Genomic DNA, 19311 nt, shown 5'->3' with positions numbered 1-19311 from the left:
ACTAAATACTACCGAACGTGATGCAGTCGCTCGAAAGAGACAAACACTATTCTAGTTGACAAACAAGGTGTCGTCGTCGATGTTGTACTGCTTGATGAGCTGAGCCAGCTTGTTGGCCTCCGCGGCATAGTTGAGCTTGTTCAAGTTCTGAACCTGGTAACGCGGCCTGCAAAATATTAGTAGACATCAAACCACGACATGCAGTATACTTACTTTGGCTGGTCTTGGTATGTCTCCATCTTCGCCCGCACCCTGAAGTTGAACGTCTTGCATGTAGCCTCTTGCATGATATTCATGAAGTTTTGCGTGTTATTCTCATCATCTTCCATCTTGATCTTCATGGCATCGTTCGCCGACATGCCAACAATGTCTTGTCCAGCTTCATCAAAACAGCTCAGCCACAGCGTGCCAGTGTGGTCGCCAACGTTGACGCTAAGCACATAGCGGTATTGAGGTTCAGGGAAGGTAGCCTGGCACTTCTCGCACCACCAGGCACCGGGGTTCTCCTCAATGACCTTCTTGTTGCAACCGGTGTTCGAGCACGCAGGGTATGCAATGGTAGTATTCTTGACGTACAAGACAGATGCTCGGAGGCTTAGCCATGTGGGTGTGTCTTGGAGGTAAGCTTCCTCCTCGATGACTGCCGAGATGGGTTTGACTTCGTTCTTGGAACCGCCTGAAGCCGATGTCAGGTTCTGGTGTGTAGAGAATGTCGCAGTTTGTCCAGCAGCGTTGAACCATCCTTGCAGCTTGTGAGCCTCATCAATGTCTGGATCTACCATCATAGTGCCAGAGCTCAGCAAACTCAGGCTTCGTCCGCCAAAGTCGGAGACCTTGGCTCCCTTGAATGCAATGATTGATTCCAGCGGCGCTTCGAAGCTCTCGGCGGCTTTGCCCCAGATGGTAAGTCTGACAGACGTCTGGCTGTCATCGGCTAGTGTCAATTCTCGCTTGCTGTAGTCCTTGTTGGTGTTCTTCGATGTTATCGTAGTAACCTCTGCGACCTCCTTCAAAACACCGATAGTATCGACTGTTGCGTCCTTCTCGATGGTATTCAGGTCACCAATCTTGGTGAAATTGAATCGTATCTGTGGTTTGTTCTCTTGGTCCTCCGCCTTCTCAACTTCGGTGTCGCGTTCGAATTGCAGTTCGTAGTCGTTGGGCAGGTTGGAGAATTGCTTCTTAGCAAGCGTGACTCGGCAGGGTGCTGAAATGTAGTATACGGTGCCCACCTCGAAGACGGGGTAAAGCTTATCAGCGATTTCTGTAAAAGCCGTGGCTCGGATCTCGCCAGTGTCATCGAGCAGGTTTACGCTGAACAGCTTGCCCGCTCCCTTCTGGTTGTGCCATTCTTTCATATCGCTCTTGGCTGTGCATCGTGCGCGGATAGTCCACTTGTGTGCATATGGCGAAAGAGACTCGATAGGGTAGAGGTTGGGATGCGAGGAAGTACCGGGATTGCTCTGGTGAGTAGGGAGGGATCGCTGCTGTTGTTGAGGGGCAGGCGCGGGCTTCGATCCGTAGAAGTTGTTGCCTGAGATGGCTGCGGGTTGTGCCTCAGCGGCCTTGGTGTCGAGAGCTTCGGGCTGTCCGATCTTGTCGAGTTCGCCGTATTGCGACAGGACCTCGAGTTCCATGATGATCAGGATGCTGGCAATTGTTAGGACAGAACACTTGTAAGGGAAGAAAATACGTACTTCTTATCCTTGACACGCTGAGGGTTGTACTTGAGGAGGCGAACTATTGAGCCCTTCTTAAGCTGACCAGAAGTGACAATGTCGTTGGCGGCTGCACACGATTAGCTACGTCCGTATGGTGCCTGCGCTTGACTTACTGGTCGCGATCATAGTCTGTATGAAGTTGCGAATGTCGCTCAAGACAACACGGAAGCGCTGTACTGGGTTCGCCTCGCCCGCCTTGGGCTCCATGGTCTTGATCTGCACGCATTGCAGGACGGGATTTTCTACGAAGCAGCCGCTGGGCTGGAAGATGCTCCTAGGCGGTGTCAGAATGCGACATAGAATTCTTCATCATGCCATTACTCACTGAATAGCGCCTTGCGTGATTGCTCCCTCTGCCATGGTGACTGTGATGTGTGTGTTTGCGTGGTGTTGAGATGGCGTGTGTCGGTGGCGGGCACACGTCGAAGATGAGAAAGCGCGTCGACGCGTCTCGACACGTGACTCAGTGGCCCCGCTCTAACCGCATCCACGCGTCCAAGTGGCTCTGGGGCTGTGCGGGGCTACCTAATTGGCTTGGACCCTTCACAGCCAGCTGCAGCTCACTCATACCAACTTTCGCGTATATCAACTCAACACTGCACAATATACAGACATCATGGCGGACAACGACATTGCTACGCGCGCACCCGAGAGTGATGCGCAGGAGAAGCCTCAAGAGCAAGCCCAAGAGGCAGCAGCGGAGAGCGTCTTCCCCGGAGACACCAGAGCGCAAGAAGGGCCAAGCATGGGTGTAAGTCAAGTCATTGTCACGGGAAGCTGCATATGCATGCCCAAAGTTCTGTTGCTCAAGACACTTTGAGTGTGTTGTGGATACCTGCATCTAGTACCCCAGCTCTTACTACCTCCATATACTGATTATCCAGGAACACTGCACCACGGATCGTCCAACACCTACCGGCGAGAAACCTACCGGCGACCTCACAAAGCTAGGCGGCGTCGAATGCTACATCGCGAAACCGGCCGACTACCCACACTCGCCCTCGAAGCTCCTGCTTATGCTAACAGGCGGCACTGGCGTCAAGTCCACAAACAACCAGCTGCAGGCTGACAAGTACGCTTCGGAAGGCTACCTCGTCGTCATGCCCGACCAGTTCGACAACGACCCTGCGCCAAATACTGTTGATATGACAGAGATACCCAAGGAAGCATCATGGCTAGAATCGGTCAAGCTGAGGACCGCAGAGGGCATCAAGTCGTTCATGATTGACATGTGGCTCGCTCGGCATACTCCCGAAAAGGTCCTTCCGCTACTTCACAAGGTTGTGGAAAGTGCAAAGGAAGAGTACGCCGATGCTGTTGCCAATGGTGGAGGCATATATGGCATCGGCTATTGTTTCGGCGCCAAGTACATCCTCATGTTGGCATCCGAGCTGCCTGACACTGTTGCCTGGGGCCAAGAAACCCAGAAAGATGTAGAGCAAGGCACGGTCAAGAAAGAGCCCGTTCTCAGGGCTGGCGCTGTTGCGCACCCAACCATGACATACAAGGAGGACCTCGAGGCTGTCAAATCGCCCGTCTACATTGCCGCGGTCAAAGACGACCCCATGTTCTCCGAAGAAGACGCATTGACACCTGGTCGCAGAGCCATGGAGACTAACAAAGTCGAGCATGAGATCCAGGTCTTCGAGGGCGTACCTCATGGTTTTGCTGTCTATGGAGATTATGAGGATGCCAAGATCAAGCAGTCACAAGCGCAAGCTTTTGGTCAAATGCTGGGCTGGATACAGTCTCACTGAGGCTGTTGTACAACGAACATACGTACCTTGGCATTCTTCTACTGATGCGTACATCGCGTACCCGATCCGACTATGTTGGTACCACGGCGTCACGGTAGGTAGGCATGGCGAAAGCCAAATATGAAGTTCTATCTCATCAGCGACCCAATGAGACACGGGAAGCGTTTGTGTCTTTTTTGTTTCCTCTGACGTGTTTTCTGTGTCATTGTACCTTCTTGCTGCATCTGCTAAAATGCATTCTAGTGGCAAGCTTGTTTCCGACAGTCTAACCGTGGTATGCAGCAGATCTTCAAAACTGTTCCGCGTCGTTTTGAGTATCGTGCATCTCTTTTACGCCCCAAATTTGACAGCCTATGTGTAGAATGCCAAGATGGGGCGATGTACCCTGCAATAATCCTATATGGGTAACCACTTCAATGCACTGATCCCTGCTTCGACGTCATCGATCGGGATGCTGTGATTGCATGCAGAATTCCAAGACTTCGTATTGACCCGGCGTAACAGAGTTCTCGCAGCAACCGGGACGCAAGTAGACACATATAAGCTCGAGCTTCGAAGATTACTTTTAATTGTCACAATCAGATAGCTCATCGCTCACACGACGCATGATGTTGTCGGTCCTTCTACTCGCCGTTGTTTTCATCCAGCTTCACCATGTTGTCGGACTTACAATCGCATCATACCCCCTTTGGATAGAGCGGACGCCTCAGCCCTACGCCATCGAGAACTTCTACAACGGCAGTACGCCTGCAATTCTCATATCAGGCGGTGTCCCCGACATCCTTTCCAACCAAAGCGTCGACCTCAGCGCCAACGCCGAAACACCAAGTATCAGACAATATGTCGAACACCGTAACATCCGCCTGATATACGTCATCTGCGAGGTTTCGTACCGCCTCGTCGCCGATAGAAGGAAGGGTATCAACAAACTTGAAGATCTGAAGGGCAAGAGGATTGGCAGTTTTCTGGGTTCGAGTGCGGAAGTGTTCGTACACAATATGATGAGTAGTGTTGGTGTGAAGGATCATGAGTACGAAGGGGTTAATGCGTGGTGGTGTATGAAGACGCCGTGTGCAAACGATACTCTGCCGTACCTTCTCAACAACGGAAGCCTGGATGCGTTCGGTATTTGGGAAACTTCTGTTGAGCTTGGCGCTAGGGCTTTGGGGGATGACGCGATCATCTTCCAAAACGCATCAATCTACAGAGAAGTCTATGCGCTTTTCTCTACTACAGAAGCTCTCGACAATCCCTCGAGGCGCAAGGACATTGTAGAGTTTGTGAGGGCGCTTGACAAAACACGGGACGTATTCACGAATACGCCGAAGGAGAAGAACGTTTTTGAATATGTGGCTAAGACTGTTGATGCAGATGTGGAGGTTGTCGAGGCTGTTTGGAAGCACCATAATTGGAGTGGACGGTGGGATGATGGGATGATAGACTTTTTGGTGGAAGAGGATGGGTATCTAGCGAAGCAGGACAACCGGACGATCACTCCGAGGGAGGAGTTGGAGAAAATGTTGGATTCAAGTGTTATCGACGAGTTGTAGAGGATTGAGTAGCGCTGTTCGCTCGGAGTGAGTGACTCAATTAACTGAAAATGGGGTATCTGAGTTTGAGTCTATGCTGCAAGATTATGTTGGTGTGCTCGTGTAGTTCAGTCTTGCTGTGACCTTGAGAGGATTACACTGACACCGCGACATCCACCAGCTGGACCCTGCATGACTCGCGCCTCAATAAATTTCTAGGCCCCTCAACTGCCCCTCCGAATACTTTGCGAACGCAACACCAACACTACTGAAATAATCATGGACGACCCGGAATTCGATACTCAGACTGATCTCCAGACGCAGAGCATATTGCTCGCCGCTGCGAACCACGACACCGCCTCCCTCCGCAACCTTCTGCGCAACTCTTCAGCGAACGTCCAAGATTCCGAGACTGGTTTTACGCCTCTGCACGCCGCAATCGCTGCCTGTGAGCCCGACGAAGATGACGCAAAACAAGTCAACGGAAACACAAACGGTGAAGCAGCGGATGGGGCGGAGGATACGAAGAACGAAATGGACAGCGCCGTAAAGACTATCAAGTTTCTCTTCGAGAACGGCGCGATATGGAACGACTTGGATTCAAACGGCGAAACACCGGGATGCATCGCGCATAGACTGGGGCTCAAGGAGCTATACGAGCTCTGTGTCGACGCAGGCGTGCGCGCAGAGATGCTGCTGAGTCGCATGGAGCAATACCAGCTTCTTGGAGACGATGATTCAGACGAAGAGAACGAGGAGGATGATGAGGTGGAAGAGGTGGCTGAAGGCGTCGAGGTAGTGGACATCAGCCAGGAAGAAGCGCAAGGCGATGAATCAACCGAGAACCCAAACTATCTCTCTTCCAAACTCACATTCGACCGCGACCGATTACTGGACGATTCCTCGAATGGAGTCATGATGGAGTGGGAGACAACGCTTATGCGCAAATCTGCGGAACTACTGGTACCAACAGAAGGGCTTCGCGTTCTGAACGTCGGTCATGGAATGGGAATCATCGACGGTATCTTCCAGGAGAAGAAGCCAAAGGCTCATCACATCATCGAGGCGCACCCAGATGTCATCAAGCGCATGAAAGAGCAGGGGTGGCACGAGAAGCCGGGCGTCGTCATCCACGAGGGCCGCTGGCAGGACATTGTACCAGGTCTTGTCGAAAAGGGCGAGCTATTCGACGCGATCTACTTTGATACCTTCGCGGAAGAGTACAAAGCACTACGCGAGTTCTTCACAGAACATGTCATCGGGCTCCTCGATCCCGCCGGTGGTTCCGATGGCGAAGGAGGCAAGTTCGGCTTCTTCAACGGAATGGGAGCAGATCGCCAGATTGTCTACCATGTTTACAACAAGATCGTAGAATTCGATCTTTTCGAGGCTGGTTTCGACACAGAGTGGGAAACGGTTCCGGTGCCAAATCTGGATGATAAGGGCGAATGGGAGGGTGTGAGGCGGAAGTACTGGGTACTCAATGAGTACAAGCTGCCGACATGCAGTTTCATCGGTTGAGAATAGACAATCCCAGAATTGACTTGAAGGTGAACTTCGATAATGGATAGTATTGGAGATTTGAGCAAACAGCTACAGCAAAGCCCCTAGGCTCGATGAAGCGATTCTTCCAAGCATTACTCCAAAACACCGCGCTGGAAAGATGCGACATTCTTCAGTTACCGTTCAACCCATCCATGAGACCGTGCATCTGCAACAGCTTATTGTATCGGTTCTGTTGCGGTTCAACCAACTGCTTTGCTGCCTCCGCCCCTACGACAGGCATTGCCTTCAATCCATCATTCTTCAACTTCTTCGGAACCATCCTAGGATCCAGCAAGCCAACCTGCACAAGAACAGAAGCTTGATCCCAATACATATGCTCTGAAACCAGCTTGTCTCCTCTTACCGCCACAATGCTGACCATGGGTATTTCCACCCGCTTGTTCGTCGGCGGCACGCCTGGCAGCACCCAGTCAACCTCGTCCGAATGCGTAAAAGACACTACCATCTCGTCCACTATACGATTAACACCCATAGTCCTCGAGACCAACCGTATAGAAAAGTCTTCCACCAGGCTAGGCACAAAGAACTCTCCGTAAAACTCCGCGAGCTTCTTCCTTCCCACCCCACCCTGCATAGTCGGCAAGATCGTAACATGCGGGCTATCCTGCGTCATGTTCTTCACCACACTCATACTCGCTCGATCAGGGTCGTCGTCTTCGAACCTCGCGTTCCAGTGACTCAGCGCAATCGGTTCAAGATCCACGTTCTTCCCAAATCCTTTGCGTATACATGCTAGCGCTCTTGTCCATGCCAGGTTCGCCTCCACCTCCGAGTACGCTCGCGACGATGGATCTGCAAAACCTGTAGCACACTTCTCGTACCGATACAGCTTCCACTCGCACATATCCGGTCTTGAGCTAGACTGGCTGAGTCCCGCTATGTGGACTTGCAGCTGATGCGAATTCGGATACATGGTCTTAGGGCTCGGCAACACACTCGGGTAAAACGCTATGATAGCGCAGCATTTCGCCAACGGCTTCTGTGCTGTTTTCAAGACGACGCTCGCTGCGTCGCCATAAGCTATTATCGCGTAGTTCTCGCCCAGGTTCAAATTTATGGATAGTTCTTTCAGGGACCGGATGTAGGCTGCTTGGTTTTGCGTGTTGGGATCGTAGGGCAGGTATTGCGCATCGTAGCCTTCTTCGCGCCAGGACAGCAGCGCTTTCTCTGGTGCCGGAAGTGCGCAGGTGAGATATATGCGCGGCGGACCGGAGTTGAATTTTAGGAAGCCGCCTGTTCCGGGCTTGTTGTCGAAGGACGTTATGGACATATTGAGCGATGTGGAAGCGAGTGTAGCTAGGCAAGCGCTGCCGAAGACGATTCGGGTGTGAGCACAACGTCTTCGGCGCGCGGGGCTGGGCTTTCAACGGCTTTTCATTTCTTGTTTCTCCGCTGCGAGGCGCGTGGCCCTGATCCCCAGCCACATCGACCAAGTTTCATGTGGAAAGCTCGGGGTTCGACAATGCGGGATGACGTCATGTTCGAGATTCGGAGTGGGGCACTCGCGTGGCATGTCTGCGACGCCAGGCAACAACGAGTGTTTATCTCGTGCTTATGTTCAAGGCCTAATAGGAAAGCGAATAAAACCTGCAAGATGACTCATCTTCAGGAACGCCCTTCACTCTTACTTCCCGGTGTATCCACAGGCTCTTCTGCTCTTCTCACGTACGAGCCGCAATGACCAAATTTCCGATTCACGTTCAGCTCCACAGCCGCTACAACGTCTTCGACGCATCAGGGAAGCTACCATTCAGTGTAGTGTTTGGTATTTGTCGGTTACAAAAGTCTGATACAGACCCTCGATCAATACTTATTGACACAGTCGGTTCAGTCTTCGATGTGCCTTACGCACTGGCGCATGGCCTGCTAACCCTGTATGAAGAACGCCCCGGGGAAGCTAGGCAATGGGTTGAAGTGCATGTAAGCTCGCTTGGAGAGGTTGATGCGAACAATCGAGGTTGCATTTCAGTTCCGTCCCGGGTTCATCGAACAAAGAGCTGGAGACATGATATCACGGTATATCTATGCGCTATTGATCTCCAGGGCGTGTTAGCGTCAGTTTTGAAGCCGGGAAAGAGATACAAAATAAGACTCGCAAGTCGCGACCTTGGAGTCAAGAAATGGACATACAGCAACCAAGAGGATTTTGCCGACAGCGACGGAGATGGCGAGGAAGTGAGACTAGTCAACAGCTGGCGCCACGGTAATGCAGCTTTCAAGGTCGTCGATGACCTGAAGTTTCCACCGCGACTAGTGACGAGCATGTGTCTCGTCAATGACATATCGTTGGAAATCACTGTCGTTGATAGTGGCTCCGAGACTGTGACCATACAGTCAAGGGGCCAGCAGAAGTTCCTCGTCCCATGGGGTCCTTCGGCTACCGAAACGAATACCCTCGACGGTCGCCGCAGGGTCATTGATCAGTCAGAGCTAAATCGTCTGCCCACATCAAGTTTTCTCATCGTCAATGCCGCGACTGGTAAAATGATGCACAGGCAACAGACCAGCATCTGCCAATTGCGGCATGCGAAAACCGACCTGAGAGCCAAGATGGATGAGTTGATCACTTTGAAACCTGGAATCCCATTAGTCAATTCATTCGATATTGAACGCACGCTCCGAAGCCTTGAGAATGGCCGATATATAGTTCGGATGCGTCCAAAGGGTTGCACATGGTGGTGTGGTGAGCTGGAGAAGGAAGAGGCAGAAGGCGACAGGGTTCCCGCCCGTTTGTGGAAGGGTTTCACTGTTCCAATCATGCTGGCTTCAGAGGATGAGTTGGACATAACCATCAAGGATGGGAAAGTAGATGGAAAGGTGTGAGATATGGTCGGTGGCTTCGCTGGTGCTAATGCACGCACGCTGACGTCATGTTGGATACCGTCGCGTGGCACACGCGTGGCAGGGTCGTTGCTGCTGTCCGCGCGCAACATCAATTCGTACAACTCCGGATGCTTGCGATGGATGTCCGACAGAATGTGTCAGCGGTGTTGGAATTATTACTGCACGAAGAGGTAGAGACGGCCGATTTCGGACCGGCGGGGCTTTTTGATTCGACATGACGCCATGTCGAAAAGTCCCCGTTTTACTAATCGACGTTGCCGCCGCGAGCCACCCTCCAAAGCTCCAGAACACATCTCAGATACCTGATCGTATTCTGAAAACCTCACAATGGCTTCATTCTTCCCTCGTGCAGCTTCTCGAGCTCTTCGCGCTTCGGCGCGTCCTGCCCTGCGGGTACAGCGTCCTGCTGCCCCGCTACTCCGTCGCGGGATCGCGCTTCCAGCTGAGCAGCCACGACTGAGGCTGGGATCCATTGGTATGTAGTGTTTAGAGTATATCTCAGATCAACGGTACTGACTACGCGCAGCGCCTAACTTCCAGGCGAAGACCACCCATGGCGACATGGTAAGCTTCTCCGACGAATGCTGCGCAACGCATGCTGACTTCAAGTAGGACTTCCACAAGTTCTTGGACAACAAGTGGACTATCCTCTTCAGCCACCCTGCCGACTTCACACCCGTTTGCACGACTGAGCTTGGGGCCTTTGCGAAGCTCAAGGATGAATTCGATGCGCGCGGCGTCCAGATGATTGGCTTGGTACGCGTCTATCGGCTCATTGACAGATGAAGATTGGCCTACTGACATTGCTGTAGAGCGCCAACGACCTGAGCTCTCACGACCAGTGGATTGCCGACATCAACGAGACCTCCAACACCACCGTGCAGTTTCCCATCATCGCCGATGCCGACCGCCACGTCGCTTTCCTCTACGATATGATCTCGCAAGACGACCTCGATGCGCTCCAGAAGAACGGCGGCATTGCCTTCACGATCCGTTCGGTTTTCATCATCGACCCAGCGAAGAAGATCCGCCTCACAATGTCATACCCCGCAAGCACGGGCAGGAACACTGCGGAGGTACTGAGAGTTATCGACAGCCTGCAGACAGGAGACAAGAAGGGCATTGCTACACCTATTGACTGGCAAAAGGGCCAAGACGTCATCGTGCCACCCAGCGTCAGCACTGAGGAGGCCAGGAAGAAGTTTGGCGATGTCAGGGAGGTCAAGAAGTACCTGCGCTTCACCAACGTTGGGCAATAGACGGACAACAAGCGGTGGTGTAAGATAGATCATAGGAAATGGACCTTGTAGAGTTGATCTTCTTCGGTTCTTTGGCCCGGCAAACATACTCTTCCAGCCTTCATCGCGCGATTACGGTGCCGCAAGCCTGAATTCGAACTAATTACGTATTGCTACCCGGGGTTCAAGCACAAGTGGTTCGCCTACTGCCGGGTCGCGGGTTTTAGTTTTCAGACGCCAATGAGGTCTGTGAAGCTCTTTCAAACGATACTGTAAGTACATGACGTTTACAAGCATTACAACACATACAATAAAATATTTAGACTTCAAAAGGCTAAGTAGAGGTCGGATGTGGGGCAGGTCGCTTGCACTGCCTTAGTGTCCGACTGCGACTGAGTGCCGATTTATCCGAATTCATGTATTCGACACCGCCTGATCCGGCGATGCAAGAATTGTCGATTGCCGTACAAGTGATTGTATCGTGCGGCCTCGCGTGCAGCACCGTGTAGCCCATATAAGACTAAAACCTCCAGCAACTTCAGGCTCTCTACCAACTCACTGCCACCCGTACTGGAGATCTTCCGAGCTCGCTTCGCATCGCCGTCTTCCTCTTCTCGTGTTCGCTTTCATCGACTGCACCAGTTTGATCACCAGTCGCGGCTCTAGCATATCTCGAAGCAGGAGAGTTTGACCGCAGACCAATATCATCAAGAGTCATGCCTCCCAAGCAACAGCTTTTACTTCATCCTGTGCGGACTCAATGCATGAAAGATGTTAACAACGTCGTTTAGCACCGCTGATTCCATCCCCCAAGAGTCCCGCGATACCAAACCCAACAGACTCGCAATGGTCGAAAGAAGCAATACTCGCTTTACTCGGCATACTCGTCATGGTACTGTTGCTGTGCTTTGGGCTCTTACTGAAGCTATGCGTACACAGACATATGAAACTCATGCCTAACCGAGTACTTTGCAAAGGTCTGCGGATCAGTGGCGTCGACATCGAACACGACTAAGAAGAAGTGACATAGATACCAAACATCTTCATGCGGCTGCCAGGGGATCATCGCTAAGAAAACAGTGGAGGTTCAAAAGAAGTCGGGGCAATACCATCCTCGTCGTTTTCTGAAGGGTGTTGGAGAGTCGCCGGACTTCTCCGCTTGTAAAACACCAAACGTAACCGCAAAGAACCTCTTGCCTTATACGCAGTCTCTCTCTATAGACCGTGGATCCGGGGATCCCACAGCACGGAATTGCGTGGAAAAATATCCCTCCGGCAACTCTATCCCAATACGAAGCTTTTTAGTTTGGACTATTTCATTCCAAGTCTCTTTCAGATTGAAGGGGTTGGGTGTAACTTCCAAGAAACACGAGCCGAAGGAAAGTGGAACCGAAGCTCGGATCTTCTCATTCTTTCTCCGTGCCCACGCTACATTGTTTTCGGCGTCAAGTTTCAGGTGATCTAAACCCCATTGCTCAGTCAGATCCATGCCGTCTACAAGGCTTTGGAGTCCGCCAATATCGTAGGTGTCGAGAAGACTCTGTGCGAATATCTCCAGCACCGGGTACGGGATCCCCATCTGGCTGCGCTCAATGTTGGGGGCTATGCAATCAATATGCGCGTCATCTGAGAGAACCAAAGTAATAGCCATCGCTATGCCTACGAGCTTGAATCGCGGGAACGTGTGGAGGAGTGAACGCGGTTCTGGAGGACGAGGCGGATAGGTTTCGTAGGTGTCGACTGAATTCAGAAGTGCGGACGCTTCTCCAAGCTTTTCTGTGGGCACGCACACAGTCCAGTCCTAGTATGCCAGGTCAGTAGTGCAAGGATGGGGACAAAACAGACGATAGCTTGTCATTTTTAGCTTACTTTCTGACGTCCTACGGCGCCATAGTACATCAGAGCAGAAGGACCAACCACACAACAGGTAATGCCAGCTCCCTCTAGTAACTGTATAACTTGTAAAGCCTCTAGAGTGCCGTGTCCCCCACAACTTGGCAGCTCATCGTCGGGGTTTCTGTTCCAGAAAGCGGGGTCATTAAAATGCTCGAAGGAAATTGGTTTAGCAATGGGCAGGTGAGTGAAAATCATCTCTTTCTCTTCTGTCGCGTTGTGTTCCATAGTAGACTTTCCTCTACAGTTTGAGATTGTGAAGGAGGAGTTAGGTGGATAACAAGTAGAAGAGAACTACGCCACCCCCGCTGGCGTTCGAATGCAGCTTTAAAGATGCGGTCGGCCATTGGCCACTCACTCCGCATAACAGAAAAGAGCATGCACCTTTAACTATAATCAAGACCGAGTTCCTATGGTCGTATGTGAAGAGAAGGCAAACTTATTTGAATATAACTATAGATCACAGCCATGACATCATGCACAGATCAGGACGACTGCAGCGTCTGTCGCTAGCAGGCGGCGCATCTGCATGGTCTTGTTGTTCCTCAATAGAAGACCTCATGTAGTTGTTCTCGTAATGCTACTTAGCTTGAGTAGTTCCGCCCGTTCGTTTTTATTCGCCCCAAGACCAAGGCATTGCTGCGCCACCTCTAACAGCCTTTCCGCATCTGGGCTCCGACCACGAAATTCCTTGGCACGAAAAGCTGCCCACACCGTTCCAAGTGCTACTTAACCCCCATCACGTTTCCTGCTGATTCCTCGAGGGAAACACCTCATCTAACATTACTACGATTAGCACTTCAATACCTTTGCAAACTTACTTGCCTTCAAGCACTCTTCCCTGCTATATACTTGATTGCATGCAATCTTTCCACTTTGATCCCATTTAAGAAAAGGTTAGATTACAGGCCTTGGAAGTCGACTTGAAGCCCAAGGGCTGCTCCGTCTTGGTTGAAGAGGCATCATTTTCCCTAGGGCGACAGTTGATCTCCCATTCCAATGCAAATGCCGGCAATGCCTTCAATTAGTATGTTGCTTGGTTGACCTCCGGCCTCGTGTCCTAATCACACCCAGCTGTCTCCTCCAACGCAACTCCTCCGGATGAATCTATCATCAGCCCTCAATGGTCGAAGGAAGCGCTCTTTGGATTGCTCGGTGTTTTGATCGTCGTGCTCATCCCTTGCGTTGGGTTTGCGTTCAAAACTTGGCTCGCCAGACGTCGAGGCATGGGCTTGTCGAGAAAGCATTCCTACAGTGAGTATACGTAGTACACTTCGTTGACGCGGTGCTGACAGCACACAGGTGACAGCGATTCTCCTGTAGATCATCCGAGACCACGACGAGGGAAAAGAGTACAATACAAGAGGGTTCGAAGCAACACGGTCATCGTAGTTTGCTGACACTTTGGTGATGGGTGGGCAATAACGGTGCTGGCGGTACGGCCGTTGGAGTGGGTTCGTGCTTTGCAGATAACGCAACAACATCGGCGTTGGGGACTTCTTGGCTGGACTTTCATCCGGAATATTAGCGCAAGCAACGTATGGAGTCTTACTGGCATATATTCCTATCCAATCTCGGTATCAGGGTATCATGCGCGATCTTCCTCTACATCCCAGCCGGTGCCGCGGACGACAGCCTGACAACCTGTCCTCCATCGCCTCCAGCTTCTTTCTTCCATCCAAGCACCTCGTCCTTGTTCCTCTCCTTGTTGACTTCCCACGGGTTGATGAATCCAGCGCTCAGGTTACCCGTCTTAACACCTTGGATGGCCAACTTCTGCTTCGCCTGCGCAATGTACGCATTCAGATAACCTTGGGTGATGAGACTGCCACATATACACTCCAACTCTAGTAAATCATACTCGTGGGTATACGGCTGTACTCCTTCCATGCCGATAAAGTCCGGGTCGATGTATGTCGATTTGCTTGTTGATGCATGGTCTTGGTAGATGTGACCAAAGTTGCGACGGCCGGGGCCACGGTCTTGCGCGGCCATTGCGGCGTTTCTGATGAGCGAGCGCGCTTCTAGGAAGCGGAATACAAGGACAGCTGCGTTGAGGTCGAGCAAAGCAGCCGATTTCGATGCTTCCCCTATGCTTCCAGTAAGGATAAATACCTTGCGGAGAAGTGACCACCATACGAGGGGCTCGCAATAGTTGCCGATTGGGTAGAAGATACGGTATTTGATCATGAATTCGGCACTTGGGTGGGAAAGATCCAGGTTCGTTATCCGACGGAATGTCTCAAGATCTCCTTTGCGAATCGCACGACAAAGCGGCTCGAAGACTTCCCGGAAGCCCACGCATGCAGGGTCGTTGTAGATGAGTTCGTTCGGGAAACGACCGAGGAGGATGTTGGCAGCGACAAGGCAGACTGCGATTAAGCGGCGTTGCTTTGGACACTGCCCGTGGCAACCTCTGTATGCTAGCTCCAGAACGAGCTGAGCTCCGTAGAAGTTGGTGTTGCTGAAGTGGTACCGCCCGAGGTAATAAAGGAAGGTAATGCGCTCCGCAGCCGGGTAGATGTGTAATGGTGGTGAGGAGTTCGATATGTTGTTGAAGATGGTCTCGCAGCTCCCCAGCTTATCGGCCTGGAAGAGGGTCTTCAAACATATGTTTGCCATCTTGTAGATTCCAACCTTCTTCCCGTCAGGCTTACCATCCTTGATACCTCCGGGTACAGTGTTGCGGTCGTTGAGACATATGATGAAGGCCTGTCGCACGATATTCGCTGCCCGCTCTGGCAATGATTCGCTTTGGCCATCCTCGTCCGCGTCGGTGGTAATGAGATGCATCGTCAAGTCCGGTCTCTTCTCTAATCCAATCGCTACTCTTGCGAATACCTTGGCATAATACATGATGGTAGGAAGCATCAGAATGCCCTTGGTTGGATGCTGCAAAGCGCTATTTGCTCGTCTGGCGTCGCGTTAGCATGAAGTAATTTGATGGCTACTTCCATCAACATACGACTGGAGATCTGTCATCAGCTCGAAAATCAAAACAAGATTCTCTGCGTCCATGTCCCGGAGAAAGGTCATCCATCCGACAAGGAAGGTGACCAGCGAACCCCAAGATTGAATAGGTCTGCCCTCCTCATCCTCAGACTCTGCAGTCTCAGTGACGACTCGCCTGACAAGATCCTCGAGACGCTTCTCAGATTGTTCGTTGTTTGCAGGGTAATTCTGTTGCAAGGACTGGATGAGCTCTTGATGGTCTGGCGGGAAAACATTGCCTTCGCCTGGCTCCAGCAGTACGATGGACTGCAATTGATGCGGATCTCCGGCTTGTATCGCAACGTTAACTGCCGTGCATAAGCGCGTCTCTACATCGGGTTGACCCCGGAAAAACGACATGGCTACAAAAGCCACCGTTGGTGGTTGAGGAAGGATTGAGCTAGAGGGTGGAGCGCAAATAGAAGGAGCTGCCCGCTTTCGCATTAGCGTCAGGTCCTAGCTCCAAGCCTCGCTATCCGCCCCATCCCTGTCGACGATCCGGACGAGGCCTCTCATTCGTTCCATCAGCTTGGGTCGACTTTGGCTGCTAGGATACTACTTGGGAAGCAGTAAACGTGGGAAGATTGACTTTGAATAATTCAAGGATACTTTCAACTACCCGTCTTGTCAGCAGGCGGAATCAAGCCAGCCCAACGATGGCTCAGTGCTGTCAAAAGCAACGTTGCAGCCCGAAAGGCTTTCACATGTCACCTGCAGGACAATGCAACGGGCCCACCGTGACATCACAAGTCGTAATATGCGAAACACAACATCGGAAACTGCACGTTTCCGCAATGCTCCGTGCGAAAAGCTGAACGTCACGTAAAATGGATCAAGGTCATGCATATCAAGACGCCGCAGACATCTTCTCGCCTCCGTCTCTCCATCTCCCTTCTCTCCCAACGAGAGAAAGTCATCCGTCACGATGGGCTACTTTATGAGCTACATCAAATACTTCCTCACTCACCCCATTCTCTTCATCTACGAAGTCACACAATATGTGCTCGACTTTGTACTCTCGCCAACACCGCCGCCACCGCATGCAAACCTCGTACGACCTAAGATCGCAGTCATCGGGGCGGGCCTAACAGGCGTATCCGCTGCATCGCACATTGTCGGCCATGGCTTCGATTGTCGCATCTTCGAAGCCGGATCCAAGAAGAACCTTGGTGGGATTTGGAGCCGGGTGAACAATACGTCTGGTCTACAAATACACTCGCTCATGTACCGATTCCACCCTTCCGTGCACTGGAGCAAAGGATATCCGGACCGCCAGCAGATTGTCTCACAAATCAGATCGCTTTGGGAACGGTATGGTCTAGAGAGTAAGACGGAGTTCAATATGCGGGTTGAGAAGGTGTACAAAGATCCTCACGGACGATGGATCATCAATGACCCCTCTCACGGAAGATTCGACGGCGTTATTGCTGCGATTGGCACATGCGGTGACCCCAAGATGCCAACACTTCCCGGTCAAGAGCACTTCAAAGGCGAGATCTGGCACAGTTCGCAACTCGACGGTAAAGTCGCCAAAGGAAAGAAGGTCGCCATCATAGGCGGCGGTGCCTCAGCCGTCGAAGCCCTTGAATTTGTCGCCAGCGCAGAAGCAAAACACGCCAACGTACTGGCTCGATCTGAGAAGTGGATTATCCCGAGAAACCCTTTCATCGACAGTCTTCTCGCTTTCAACATCTTCGGAATGGAGACCATCTTCAGTTGGATTCCGGAGTATATCCTCCGTCTCTTCTTTTACCGCGATCTCTACGACATTTCACCAGCACCCAACAGCGGAAAGGGTCTCTTCACCGAAACACCAATGGTGAACGACTCAGTCCTTGACCTAATCCGCTCAGGTGAAGCATCATGGCTCCGTGGCGATATCTTGGGCTACGACGAATCTGGCACCGGCATCAAGTTCAACAAGCGCGCCCGAGGCGTCCCCAAGAATGGACCCGGTTCCGAGAAACTGATCGAAGCCGACGTCGTCATCATGGCGACAGGTTACAAGCGTCCAAGCCTAGGCTTCCTCCCAGACGAGGTCTTCAACGAGCCATACGAACCACCGAACTGGTACCTCCAGGTCTTCCCACCAGAACATCCTTCCATCTGCGCAAACAACTGCACCTACGTCAACGCCATCGGCACGGTCGGCAACTACCACATCGGCATCTATACGCGCTTCCTACTCATGTACCTCGTCGACCCTCTCGCTCGACCGCGTACTTGGTGGATGAAGCGCTGGATCGACATGACGCGGTTCATCAAGACCAAGGCTCCTGGTGGCGCTTTCGACTTCTTCACGTACTCGGAGCTCATCTACTGGTTCGTATTCACCATCGCAATCAACCCGTTCAGGTGGAAATGGGCGGCCTTCGTGTTGTGTGGTATTGGTAAGGGATTGCCGTTGAGCGTGGTCGAGCAGGAAGACAGGGCGAGGGATGGCCTGGGTGTGAGGCATATTTTGAGCAATCATGATAATGGGGAGAATTAGACGTGTATCGGAGCGCGATGTAACCGTAGATGTTTGTTCCGAGAGGTTCTTCGCCTCGACATATATCATCGGGAGATTGAAATCATCGTGCGCAACATGGTTTAATTTGTACCGCTGTCTTGCCGGACGTCTGATTGCTTCGTTCGTGGGGGTGATATGTCAAGTTGACTCCACGGGTCGCATCAAGGCTCTGATCCCTTCTCTCGCGGCATCTAGAACATCATTCAAGTAAACTTCCGGCTTCCAAGGGTGGGAGTGACGTGATCTCATGGACCCTTACATGCGCTTCCGAGCTTCTTCAAATTGCCATACGATGCAATCTCTCAACTAGACCACCTAAGCAAACTTTCGGCATTCCAGAATGGGAGTGACGTGATCTCCTGGACCCTGACAGCCGCTCCCGAGCTTCTTCAATTTGACTCACGATGCAATCTCTCGACTAGAACACCATCTAAATAAACTTTGAGCATCGCAGGGCGGGAGAGGCGTGATCTCAAAGACCCTGATGACCACTTCTGTAGTTCCTCGAAATGACAGACGATGCAATCTCTCGATTTAGCAAGCTTTCGGCATCCTGGGATGGAATTGACGTGATCTCAAAGACCCTGATGAGCACACCCGTACTTCCTCAAGATGACATCGGAGGCAATCTCTCCACTGGAACACCACCTAAGCAAAGTTTCGACATCCCAGGGTGCGAGGAACGTGTTCTCAAAGATCGGTTCAAGGTTATTTCCGCTCCCGAGCCTCTTCAGTCTGTCGACGATGTCACGATGCAATCTCTCAACACAGATCACATGATCTAGGTCCGCAAAAACGAAGCACGTGCAACGCAAGTTGCCTGTTGTAAGAATGAAGCGGGCTTACCAGTCATTAAATATCCCAGTCTTGCTCTGTGAGGTTACTGTCTACCGTGTTCACTAAGAAAAGGAGCAGGCGGTGAGGTTTTCCTATCGATATCGCAGATTGCATGGTCGGTGCCTCTGCCACAAACTCCACCCCCTTTTGCACATTTTGAAAAGTTTGCTCGGATGCTCATAATTTACTGACTCTTGAGGGTATTCGGATGATACGAATAGAGTTGTGCAAAGAGGGACCGGCTGGGTACACATGAGGCGCGTCTGACCCCATGCATCGCCATGGCAACAGTGTTGCAAATGCGAAAGGCGCCGGGCAAAACCACACCGTCATGCGGAGGGATGAGTCGCAAAGATTGGCAACGGACGATATGCGCGAGGGTATGTTTGGAAAATCATGAGGATGTACCCCGCGGGAAGACGA

General features: G+C 51.7%; 8 protein-coding genes across 8 annotated transcripts; 5 read left to right on the top strand and 3 right to left on the bottom strand.

The window, feature by feature from the left end:
• Positions 1–51: 51 nt before the first annotated feature.
• J4E86_006649 (uncharacterized protein) lies at positions 52–2081 on the bottom strand (the record flags this gene model as incomplete). The annotated part of the gene is made up of 5 exons (XM_051447175.1): positions 52–166; positions 214–1650; positions 1698–1788; positions 1835–1995; positions 2047–2081. The coding sequence occupies 5 exons, from the start codon at positions 2079–2081 to the stop codon at positions 52–54; spliced, it is 1839 nt and encodes a 612-aa protein (XP_051301660.1).
• A 256-nt stretch (positions 2082–2337) lies between these two features.
• On the top strand, positions 2338–3478 carry J4E86_006648 (uncharacterized protein; the record flags this gene model as incomplete). The annotated part of the gene is made up of 2 exons (XM_051447174.1): positions 2338–2472; positions 2606–3478. 2 exons carry the CDS (start codon positions 2338–2340, stop codon positions 3476–3478), a joined length of 1008 nt encoding a protein of 335 aa, XP_051301659.1.
• A 608-nt stretch (positions 3479–4086) lies between these two features.
• Positions 4087–6528, top strand: J4E86_006647 (uncharacterized protein; the record flags this gene model as incomplete). The annotated part of the gene is made up of 2 exons (XM_051447173.1): positions 4087–5010; positions 5227–6528. 2 exons carry the CDS (start codon positions 4087–4089, stop codon positions 6526–6528), a joined length of 2226 nt encoding a protein of 741 aa, XP_051301658.1.
• Positions 6529–6682: 154 nt separating this feature from the next.
• J4E86_006646 (uncharacterized protein) lies at positions 6683–7843 on the bottom strand (the record flags this gene model as incomplete). The annotated part of the gene is made up of 1 exon (XM_051447172.1): positions 6683–7843. The coding sequence occupies one exon, from the start codon at positions 7841–7843 to the stop codon at positions 6683–6685; it is 1161 nt and encodes a 386-aa protein (XP_051301657.1).
• A 606-nt stretch (positions 7844–8449) lies between these two features.
• Positions 8450–9396, top strand: J4E86_006645 (uncharacterized protein; the record flags this gene model as incomplete). Its single annotated transcript, XM_051447171.1, has 2 exons — positions 8450–8493; positions 8673–9396. 2 exons carry the CDS (start codon positions 8450–8452, stop codon positions 9394–9396), a joined length of 768 nt encoding a protein of 255 aa, XP_051301656.1.
• Positions 9397–9744: 348 nt separating this feature from the next.
• On the top strand, positions 9745–10676 carry J4E86_006644 (uncharacterized protein; the record flags this gene model as incomplete). The annotated part of the gene is made up of 4 exons (XM_051447170.1): positions 9745–9892; positions 9944–9981; positions 10030–10173; positions 10230–10676. 4 exons carry the CDS (start codon positions 9745–9747, stop codon positions 10674–10676), a joined length of 777 nt encoding a protein of 258 aa, XP_051301655.1.
• A 3477-nt stretch (positions 10677–14153) lies between these two features.
• J4E86_006643 (uncharacterized protein) lies at positions 14154–15899 on the bottom strand (the record flags this gene model as incomplete). Its single annotated transcript, XM_051447169.1, has 2 exons — positions 14154–15462; positions 15514–15899. 2 exons carry the CDS (start codon positions 15897–15899, stop codon positions 14154–14156), a joined length of 1695 nt encoding a protein of 564 aa, XP_051301654.1.
• Positions 15900–16464: 565 nt separating this feature from the next.
• On the top strand, positions 16465–18030 carry J4E86_006642 (uncharacterized protein; the record flags this gene model as incomplete). Its single annotated transcript, XM_051447168.1, has 1 exon — positions 16465–18030. The coding sequence occupies one exon, from the start codon at positions 16465–16467 to the stop codon at positions 18028–18030; it is 1566 nt and encodes a 521-aa protein (XP_051301653.1).
• Positions 18031–19311: the final 1281 nt, after the last annotated feature.

This window comes from Alternaria arbusti (assembly GCF_024043155.1).
Source record: "Alternaria arbusti strain BMP 1465 chromosome Unknown scaffold_8, whole genome shotgun sequence".
In the NCBI taxonomy this organism is placed as follows: Eukaryota; Fungi; Ascomycota; class Dothideomycetes; order Pleosporales; family Pleosporaceae; genus Alternaria; species Alternaria arbusti.
The sequence above is the reverse complement of the archived record's forward strand: the minus strand, read 5'-3'. Positions and strand labels throughout refer to the sequence as shown.